At 39.5% G+C, this 10829-nt stretch overlaps 2 protein-coding genes across 3 annotated transcripts; one reads left to right on the forward strand and one right to left on the reverse strand.

Annotated features, from left to right (window-relative positions):
* Positions 1–12: 12 nt before the first annotated feature.
* Positions 13–4094, forward strand: LOC103984060 (uncharacterized). The gene is made up of 5 exons (XM_009401468.3): positions 13–412; positions 2083–2339; positions 2916–3006; positions 3613–3679; positions 3768–4094. Exons 1-5 carry the CDS (start codon positions 408–410, stop codon positions 3819–3821), a joined length of 474 nt encoding a protein of 157 aa, XP_009399743.2. The 5' UTR covers positions 13–407; the 3' UTR covers positions 3822–4094.
* A 1789-nt stretch (positions 4095–5883) lies between these two features.
* On the reverse strand, positions 5884–10181 carry LOC103984061 (calcium-dependent mitochondrial ATP-magnesium/phosphate carrier protein 2-like). Of its 2 annotated transcripts, XM_065107312.1 has the most exons (5): positions 9366–10181; positions 6825–7433; positions 6648–6713; positions 6456–6546; positions 5884–6364 (listed from the first exon to the last, which is right to left on the reverse strand). In XM_065107312.1, the coding sequence occupies exons 1-5, from the start codon at positions 9847–9849 to the stop codon at positions 6172–6174; spliced, it is 1443 nt and encodes a 480-aa protein (XP_064963384.1). In that variant the 5' UTR covers positions 9850–10181; the 3' UTR covers positions 5884–6171. The 2 variants fall into 2 exon arrangements, with proteins under 2 accessions (XP_064963384.1, XP_009399747.2); XM_009401472.3 differs by having other exon boundaries at positions 6648–7433; positions 9366–10179.
* Positions 10182–10829: the final 648 nt, after the last annotated feature.

Raw genomic sequence — 10829 nt, forward strand, 5'->3', positions numbered from 1 at the left:
CGGGTGGGGGGTGGGGTGTGGGGTGAGGAATCAGAGGAGAAGGGGCCGGCCCCCGGCGATCGATTCCGAGGGGAAGGAAGGGGAAAGTGGGGGCATCTAGTCGCTCCGGGTAATCTCTTTCTCGCGGCCCTGCTTTCTCTCCTATTCATCCACGATTTGATTCTTCGTCGTGTCGGCGCTCCTCTGTAAGGTTTTTTTTTCTTGATTACTTTGTGATTCCACGACCCGTCGTCATCCTCATCCGGCACCTGCCCGAAGTGCGTATTCCGGCGATGACCTGGTGGTTGTTGGCGGATCTGCACGCTGGGCGATCTAATCGTTGATGTTGGATCTGAGGGCGGACGCTGGATAGGTAGATGCTATTGTGCGGATTCGTCACTGGTTAGACCGCTTACCTTCTCGCCGTCATGGGGTATGTGTGTAGCTTAGCCATTTTGTTCTCCAGATCTCTTTCTTTGCTCGTTTATTGGCATCCTTGCCCTCTGTGTTAATCATGACTGTAGCAGAACCTCATTTTCTTTAGTAGAATTCAGTTTTTATGTTATTCTGGTTTCTCAAGACTGATGAGGCGTAGTCCGTCGATTATTATCTCGTTGTTGTTAATTCTGGATTTTGATGATCCGAAGCGAGAGAGTGGTCCTGGAGATTCTTAGGGCAATATGGAAATGTGTTGGCCGAGTAAAAGGGATGGATAGGTTTTGGGTACACGTCAGTCACCTCCAATAAGCCCATTCGATATCCAGGGCAAAACTTAAAAGGAAAAGAATACAAAAATTCTTACATTTCTAGGATAGCTACCAAAAGTTGCATCTTTCTCATAGATTGGTCCTCTTAAAGTTGGCGTTCTTTGTCTTTCACTTTGGATATTCATTTGCAATCCAATATAGAATGGATGATTTTACGAGTACATCAGATGAGTGCTTCACAAAACAAATCTAACTCTTGACTATTTTAAGCAGTTTCCAATGGAGTGTGAGACATGTTACTTCTTTGCAGCATGCCTTTTCCCTTTATTTCTCTACTAAGACTACGAGCGAACAATTCCATGAAGGAAAAGTAGGGAAAGATATATTTAAACCAAGAAATACTTATTGCCCCGAAAGTTTGCATTGAAAAATAGCATTATGTGCTTATCTTGGTTTCGTTATGTCTTTGTTGTTTAAGATGTCTATTATTTGCAACAATGCTGATCTTCTTTGGCAGCTTAGCAAGCATGGACATCTTTATATGCAATTTCCCTTTATGTATTACTGTTCAAACATTGTTGGATTTCACATAATGTAACTGGTTCATATACTAGACAACTTTAATGGGCTTGCGGTACCTTGGAATGTTCTGTTCTGTTTATTTATTCAGTATCCTTGAATGCTTCATGGTGCAGGTTCATATCATCATCTGAGTTAATCATTTTGACATACTATTTGGACAAAAATTAAATAGTATTAATTTAAATGTGCAAAGTGTACTGTTAGAAAGCAGCTGCACAAGTCTGCCTGGATGTTGAGCCACTCAGCTATGGTCGTCATATGCATCTGGCACAATTATGTGGCCATGCAAACAACTGATCTATAATGAATTTAGTTTTGATTAACAGCCAAACATAGAAGATATACAGTTGGCTGAATGTTTTCTAAACCTACTCTAGAATGTAGATGATAGATAACTTATGAAATTAATTAAAGCAAGATTGAAGAAGCTGTATGAGACAATGAGAGCTTAGAGCACAAATTTGTCTTTTGTTTGACACCAAGCAAATGACTCTGATGTCATTTCATCCTTTCCCTTGTGAATTTTATTTGAATTACTTCACTCCTGAATGTCATAAAATCAGGATCATGTGGCCAGAGTGCTGAAGGAAGGACTTTGAACAGTAAAATTTATATAGCCTCGATCAAGACACTCTTCAGCTTATTTTGGGATGTTATCATTCTAATACATATCATGTTTTAAATTACAACTGAAGATAAAAGTCTATATTTTTTTTTTCATTTCGCTTCAATTGTAACGCATATTTATCATGAACCTATTCTGAGAAATCATACTAATTGAAAACATGTTTATACATGTTTTGTAACAGAGCAGAAGTTGCCTTGGATGTTGTACCAAACCTGCTCCTATTATTGCTGTTGATGAGCCTTCAAAGGGTTTGAAAATCCAAGGTCGATTAGTGAAGAAACCTAGTATATCTGAAGAATTTTGGAGTACAAGCACATATGAAATGGAAAATAGTAGAGCTCATTCACAGAGGAGCATTTCTTCAATTAGCACCTTGCCACAAAACTTTGATCACCATGGTGGAACTGGAAGCACAAGCAATCCTCCGGAAATTGTGAATCATGGTAAGTGTAAGGTTGATCTAACAATCTTTGAGTGTCCTTGCGACAGAATAGCAATTATTTCTAGCTGAAGTAATTAAATTATTGGAGACAATATTTGCTTTGATGTTTTCTGCAGTTTACTGATGTATAGGATGCATAGCAGAAACCTCAGCAAAATTGTCCTGATTCCCTAGTGAGATAGTTGTATTGTGATTGGCAAATATCATCAGGTCCAACGTCCAACAGATAAGCTGACATCAGATGTCTATAGGGTTACATTTCAGCTTTTGAGGTCTCTATGACTGAGATCTTACACCGTCATATTGAGTTCAAAAAGAGTCTGCAGATACAAAGTACAAAAACTAAGTGTTTAATTAATTATAACTAAACAATTTGAATTATTCTAATTTAATTGTGAGACTGAATCTGCTGGTAGAGGTTCAGAATTGTTTCAAATTTTTTGCTAGAACTAGTGGATTTTTATAATTTTGCTGTCTGAATGATACAGAAAGTGGATATAGAAAATTTGCTTGGCTCATGTTGATATATAGTTTCTGTAATATGCTTTACTTGATAATTGGAACTTTATATTCACAGGTTTTCTTCTATGGAATCAAACAAGACAGCAATGGATTGGAAAAGGAAGGCTTGAAAGCCAGTCAAAGCAAGTTCAAGAACCAAGGTTAAGGTATACTCATAAATAAATTCCTTCCTCATGGTTAAAAGAACATGTCGCTATTTTAAGTGTGTCATTACTTGTAAAAATTTAACACAATCTGATAACCCTCCTGCTGTGTGTCAAAAGAAACACCAGTTAGCTATATCCGGCTAGTCAAAGGCTATTGGACTGGCAAAAGACTAGTGTTCCTCATCTTGCCATGTAAGATAATTCAGTCATTTGCACAGATAATTAATTACCTAGTAAGATTGAGTCACTATATCTAACATGAAAAACGATCATAGAGATTCAGTGTGTAGCACAACCCAATGAAAAAGAATTGTTCCTACTTCCTATCTACCACATATTAAGTCAAGTGGTGTTCGCCTGCTCACATAGTGTAGACGAAAAGGTTGATTGTTCTTACAAAAATATACTTCTGGTTTTCCCTTTTGATCTCCATATAGGTTTTGAAAATCACTGAATATGGATGACATTTAAATGCTCTGGAATTACAAGCATGAACTGTTAAAATATTTAGATTTTCTCCACTTTTGAGATTGAGAGATCATACGAATTTGCTTCCTTGTCGATTTAGCTGTAGAAGCTATCACTGTATGACTTTTGTGGATGCAGTTGGAATGCAACATATGACAGTTTGCTTGGGAGCAACAAGCCATTTCCACAGCCCATTCCTCTATCAGTAAGAACCACACCTCTAACATTAGTTGTAGCTTGTGTGGCCCAAATTAGTTTCGATGTTTAATATCCGAATGCATCTTTGATGTCAGGAAATGGTAGAGTTTCTTGTGGACATCTGGGTGCAGGAGGGATTGTATGATTGAGACCAAAAAAAGGTTTGCTCTCGAAGCTACGCAAACTGTGAAAAGTGAGGTTTGCCAAGAGGTCACCGGCATGCAAGCTGTGAAAAGTATGATTTCATTGAAGCAGCCAGATGGTCACTGGTATTCCTTGTCGGGATATCTAACTGTATATGGTTTGCTATCACAATACCAATATGATCTGTATTGCTTGCCTAGTTGAGTATCTTTAGCCATTGTTGCAAAAGTAAGTACGGATGTCAAGCATTAGTCTAATCGTATATCTTTGGATTGCCAGTCTTTTGAATTTAGAGCTTTAGCTGCAGATACAAAATTTGGCATTGGAGGTAGAGGTGTTTTAGCGGAATTTAATGGTTTCTGGAGTATCCAGTAGCAGAATCGAATAGAGATTCAAGTGCTTCTTTATGCTGGTTTTAATTCATCGTGATATATATATATATATATATATATATATATTTTTTTTTCCTTCGTGTTGATTCTTCTTTCTTTTTGCCCTACCTTTTCTTTTTTTTCGATTAAGGAGCTCAGCAGGCTTTGAGAAATCGGATGTCATTTATGTTAACTCTGGTCTTTTGCATCCGTGGAAGTTACGCACACTCGATTATCTCAACGTCTGTTAGGACTCAAACGAGAGTATTATCCGAACTGTCATGTGTTTTGTTATTGTTGTTGTTGTTGTTTCTTATAATAACATTGTGTGAATATTAACCTATGCTGAAGGCATTCTCGCAGAAGCTTTCTCCAGTGGTGAACAACAGGACACCCCTTAACAGTCTACCCGAAGGTGGTAACTTCTTAACCGAAGAGACTTGACGAAGGTGCTAACAGAAAGGAGGTGAGAGACATAAAGGAGAAGTATAAGATGTCAGCATCGAACAAAGTGCTTCAGGCGTCAAGACAAGGACAAGCTGCGTAAAGGATGGGGGTGATGCGTGTGCCTCTTACAGGAAGAAAACACGGTAAGTGAAGCTGATGCGAAACCCCGGTGTAATACGACATAGACAAAACGGCACAGAGACTGAGCAACATCAGGTTACCAGAGCGCTTAGGCAATCAAATGACTGGATTCCTACATGTTGCCGTGCTTAATGGAGATATAAGATGCATCAGTTGTCTTTAAACAATGATTTAAATGGATAACAGATGAGGTCACGTTGACATCGTCTGTCCAATATAATAATAACTTGACCCACTCTAATCCATTTCTCATGTATTATAATATGTAAGCTGGACGCTGTCGAGCAGACGCACCAACTTAATGAGTTCGAAATAGGTATTGAGAAAGTAATTCATGAGGTGAGTACGCCCCAATGAATTTGCAAGAAACAAAAAGAATTTCTTTTTTGGCAGTGACAAAAATTTGGTAAGGTTACAAATCCATCGTATGGTTAGTGAAAAACGAGAGTTCATCTTATCGACCTGTAAGGAGATATTTGGTACTGTAAGATCCTTAAAGAATGAGATATTAAGAGAATTTTTTTTAAAAAATATTGTATGATTGTAGAGAGAGAATATTTTTTTATTTTGATTTAGTAGTAATGCAGTGCCACCATTGACCGAACTGCAAAATGCTCTGTTGAGTTTCCGACTCATGGCACTCCCAGTCGTCTGTCTAATTTTCACTGGACGGCAGTTTATTTTCCCACATCAAGAATCATTTACTCTTTGATGAGATAAAGAATTAATAAGCTCGATCACTATTGCTACTCACCTCTGAGATGGGTTTCACATTACAATTTATAGAAGGTATTTGGCTAACAAAAGTCAGATGCACATGAAATCGTTTTAATAATGGAAATTGTTTTCTCTCTCTCTCTCTCTCTCTCTTTCTTTCTTATTTCTCCTTTTCCTTTCCCCTGCAAATCATTATTTGATAACCTATTGCCTTTAAACTACCAACAAAACTGAAATCAGCAAAGCACCAATCTAAAATTGTTATTTGACTCTTAAGAATGTGAACAAAAAACTGTTTTCTACAAAATACTGCCCTATTTGCAACATTTTCGAGTATATGTTAGTGGTAAGCATGACCTGAAACAGAATCACTTTTGCCTATGTTTAAGAATCAATAAAAGTATATCGCCTAACATAAGTAATATTTATAACAAAAAAAGTACTGTGATCACTTTTGGCAGAGATAAAGCAGCCTACATAGACAGGAACTGTACCCGAGTAAGAGCCAGCTCATGAAGCTCATGTTATTGACACCAAGGAATGGGAAGGAAAAAAAATACCATGACACAACTAAAAAAAGAAAATTTTCAAGTATTCAATCTGTATGCTTTTCCTATTAAATCATAAAAATTATATTCATGTTAACTGTGGTTTTTATGGTGCAAAATCAAACAATTTATTAATCAAGAGAAAGGCTCTTCTTCATGGTCTCATAGACTAGATAAGTAATACCAGCAGCCGGCACTACTTTGAGCAGATTTGGGATTATCCCCTTGTAGAATCCTAAAAGTCCTTCGTTTTTGAGTGTTCTCCAGAACACATCAGACATTCCGTAATAGTTATTGGATGGATTGGTGCGCTGGGCTTGCATTCTGCAAGTGAAGGCAAGGAGTTAACCGCAAAAGATTTAAACACAAATCGTTGAATCCATGAGCCGTAGCAATGTTATCACTCATCAGCTACCTTGTTCTGATAACCTGCAAAGGGTAAACACATGTTGCTCCAAGAGCACTTGAGATAGTTCCACAGCCTAATTGCATGACTGGACCTGGATCTGCATAGCATTTGAGACTATCAGATCTAGCTAGCTGCATGTAAAATAACTTGAAAGAGAAATGTGAACATGATCAAAGTTTCTAAAGGAGCTGAGCTTACCACTATTCTTGAGAATATATGTTCTAGACATATCTTTTAGGGTCTCGTATGCAGCAAGATCTATCCCTGCAAATGGAATGATTCCAAGAAGAGATGGGACGATCCCTCTATAGAAAGCTCGAGGCCCCTCGTGCACCCAAATATCTCTTGTAAGCGTAGCAAGATTGGGAACCTTACCAGCTTCACAGGCATAGGTCTGTAGTCTTGTTTTCACGAGATCCATTGGATAAATAACAGTCTGTGACACTGCACCTGCAATACCTCCAGCGATCAGACGCTCAGAGGCACCGATATTACTCTTCTCTTCTCCTTTGCCTTTGACGATGAAATCCTTTAGGATTTCAAATGTATAGAACTTTATTGCACTTTCAGGTGTGACCTTTATCACATTTAAGCCATTCCCCCTGAAAAAACTCAAGAAACCACCCTCTCTCCATATGTCTTTTATCGCCGGCAAAATTCGTGCCCGTGTTGTCTGGACTTGCAAAGCTACTTTAAGTCTGTCAAGAGGAGCAGTAGCTGTCCGAGAAGCTGCTCCGGCTACCCCTCCTGCGATCAAGTATTTGCTTGGATTCACATGTTTACTTATACCTTCTGGGATAACAGCCTGTTCACCAATATCCACAAGACAAACTCTTTCCCAGTACTGATAGATGTTCTCAATCGTTGCCTCGTGGGGGTAAAGTAGAAGAAAATCTCTCCATTCCTCAAAAGTTATAATCCCATTGTTATCCTTATCGACGTGCTCTACGAAACGAGCAAGCTCCTCATCGTCAATATCAATCCCTGCAAAAGAGAGAACAGCAGGCCTTTGATGTTAATTCCATAGCGGAAGAAACTGGTCAATGCATTCGAGAAAAACTGAAGCAAATTTGAAGACTTCGCAGGTAATTCCAAAGTTGAAACATATTCCGGAAAATCTTGCATGCTTCCAGCTGACTACAAAGCACAAACCAGCTGATTATAACTCAAAAGTTATAATCCCATTGTTAACTTTGAGAATTTGTTTAAGAATAGCACTTCAGACAATGAGCGGAGTATATTCAACAAATAAGCAGATGGATCATGCAAATGTCATGGCAGGAATTGAAGAGACAAAGTGTAAGATTTCTGTATAATGGTGGATCTTCAAAAGATTTGTTTATTTCGTTACAAAAGGAAAAGCATAATCCCATTAACAACATATTTTTTATAATTAATAATAGTTTTGCATTTAGAACAGGATTTGGCAGCAAATTTCTTCTTGGAAAAAAATCTTAAGCTTTTGCAGAACCTACAACATGAACAGCCCTAATCAGCAAACCTGTACGACCGGGAAAAATAAGCAACCTAAAAGACTAAGATAAAACTGTCATAAACCATATGACAAGTTGGCTATTAGAAGGTTATGGAAATTCCATAACTAAAAACAGCACTAGTTTTCCTGTCCATTGCTTGCCTCATCTATCGGGCCAAACAGTTCAAACTTACGGTTTTGTTGTTGTTGTTGATATATTGCTTGCCTCTCCTGTAGTAAAAGCAGATGGCTAGAGAGATTAGGTGGCATAGGAGCCATTGGATGGTCCATGGTTGCCTCTCCAATCACCTGCCTAACAAGTCGGTAATGAATGCAGGAATCATGTGAAAAATGTGTTTCTGAACTAAAAAACATGAAACAATATCTTGGTCTCCTCATGACAGATCTAACTACTTCAGCATAGTTTCTATAGATTCAGTTACTTCCCATACAAAAGCCCCAATTGAATCAAGATCCTGCTACATAGAAAAAAACCAAAGAAACTTAAACACAGTCGAAACTCCTAATCGAAAATAAACTGAATAATTAAACCATAAAGGACATCCATGATGTCAAAGTCAAAGCAAAGAAAATTTGAATGCATCGTAACTTTGACTTATGCTTATTCGTCAACAGATAAAACTAGTTCTTCACCAGGTTCAGAGTTACAGTTTTAGTTTCAGTTACGACTGAAACATTCGGCAGTTTTGGGTTTTGAGAATTCCAAGTTTAGATGTGCTAACATTTTCCGAAACCAGAACATTAGAGAAAACATACTAGGAATGATCCAGAGGCTTAGACGAGATAATAAATTAATAATCAGTGTTTGATCAGGTGCAATGACTACCACTAGAAACACTGATGATGGCACAACCAAGTTGAACATCACCAATCTTGACAACATCATGCATCTTCGGCAGTTCAGAACATGGTAAACCTCTGTCCTATAAATTAATCATTCATGGTCTTGTCATATAAAATTCAGTTTGGTAAACCTCTGTCCTTGAGACATGAGTAAATTATAAATTAAAATTGTCAAAACACAATAACAAAGGAGAAGCAAAATCAAGGTCAAACCTTATAAGCCAACAATTCAGAGGCGAGGAAGGAAAGAAAACGACAGGGGATCAAATGTCTTAACTTTGTTGACTTTCTTTGCCTAAAAAAATTGCTCCTGAGATGCATTGAAGACATTTATAGATGATGATGATTAAAATTAATATCTAGTGACACCAAATTTTTTATGACTATCAAATTTAGAATCCCAAACTCGGATAAATTAGGTGCATCTATCAAGAAATATCAATGGAAAATCGACTCAGTGTTATCTCAAAGATTTCAGAGATCTGATGTCAATGCTTTGCTATCCCAAATGCCCATTGGACATGCAGAGGAGATATCATTTCCTATCAATGGTAGATCTGTGTCGTCGATTATTTTACCTGCCTTGATGAGAGCGTCCCATAGCTCCTCCGGCAAGATGCAACCGTTGTGCTCGACGTCGATGGCCTGGAAGATGCGATAGAGCTCGAGCTCCTTATCGTCCATGTAGCGCCGGAACTCCTGGTAGTCGACACGCCCGTCCCGGTTGGCATCGCACACCTTGAGGAGGTCCCTGGCGTACTTGTACTCGGCGGGGACGCGAAGGGCGGAGAGGCCGGAATCGATCTGAGCGTAGTCGAGATGGCCGACGCCGGCCGCGTCGAAGAAATTGAAAAGGCTCCGGACCCGGACCTCCCTCTCCTCCCCGGTCTCGCGCAGGGCGAGGAGCACGTGGTCCATGGAGACCGGGCCCGGCTTCTTCACCGGGTTGCAACCGTCCGGCCGCCGCCGCCGCCGCTGCTGCTCGCCCTCCGCGGCCGGCGCTGCATCCATCTTCGCGGAGAAACCGCTCGGCTCCTCCACCGCCTTGGCCGCGCCGGACATCTGCCGCCTCCGATAGTCAAGGAGGCAAGCCAACGAACCAATTGACGAGGGAAGAGAGCTCCGAATCGGTCCAGCACAATGCAGGATGCAGCGGGTCGGAAGGAATCAATTAGAGCAGGGAAGAGACATACACCAAGAAATGGGAAGCAGCAGCAGTGGGGAAAAGAGACGCTGAGGTCAGATCATAACGAGGACGACACGTATCGATCCGTTAGTTTGTTGACACAAACAACCGTCTTCCCTCCTCCGCTTCCCTTAGCAGCAGATGCAATGTATGCATGTATATGGCCAAGTCCGGTCCGCTAAGTGGTCTTGGACGGGGCGTGGAAGAGGAGAACGCGATGAAGCGGAGAATTAGGAGATCTCTCACTCCATTATTATTATTATTATTATTATTATTATTATATAGAAACAAAACATGTCTTTGTCGAGAGGTATTGAGAAACCAGAAAACAAATGTTGGTTTTCTCGGAGCACAAATATACTTCACATGACAAAGCAGCAGCAGCGTGTGATGGAAATGGAGACGAGAAGAGAGAACGAGGGTCGTTCAAACCCATTCAAATGGGTTTACCAAACCGGGATTCTTGATACTATGGACGAATAAATAATTGGAGCGGGTCAAAAGGAGCATTCCGACTACGACTTTTGTTATCCCAGGAGGATTCAAATGTTAGGATCATGTGAACACGCAGACTGCAAAGATCACCGTCCAACACGAATTATAATCAATAAAAGAGAAGGAACCATCACAACTCTACTTGAATGTGTGTGTTATTGGAGAACGTTTGCATCCATCACAATCATGGGTTCAAATCGATGAACATAGTTAAGGCTGCCAAAATATTCTCCCAGAAAATGTAGGTTTAAGAACATAAAAAGAGAAGACCAGTCCAAACAAAGGAGATGGAAGAAGATATCATCATATGCTAGCACAAATATAAACATTTCAAGCTGTCTTTAGTATCCATCTCTTGTTC

Source organism: Musa acuminata, chromosome BXJ2-5 (assembly GCF_036884655.1).
Source record: "Musa acuminata AAA Group cultivar baxijiao chromosome BXJ2-5, Cavendish_Baxijiao_AAA, whole genome shotgun sequence".
NCBI classification, from domain to species: Eukaryota; Viridiplantae; Streptophyta; class Magnoliopsida; order Zingiberales; family Musaceae; genus Musa; species Musa acuminata.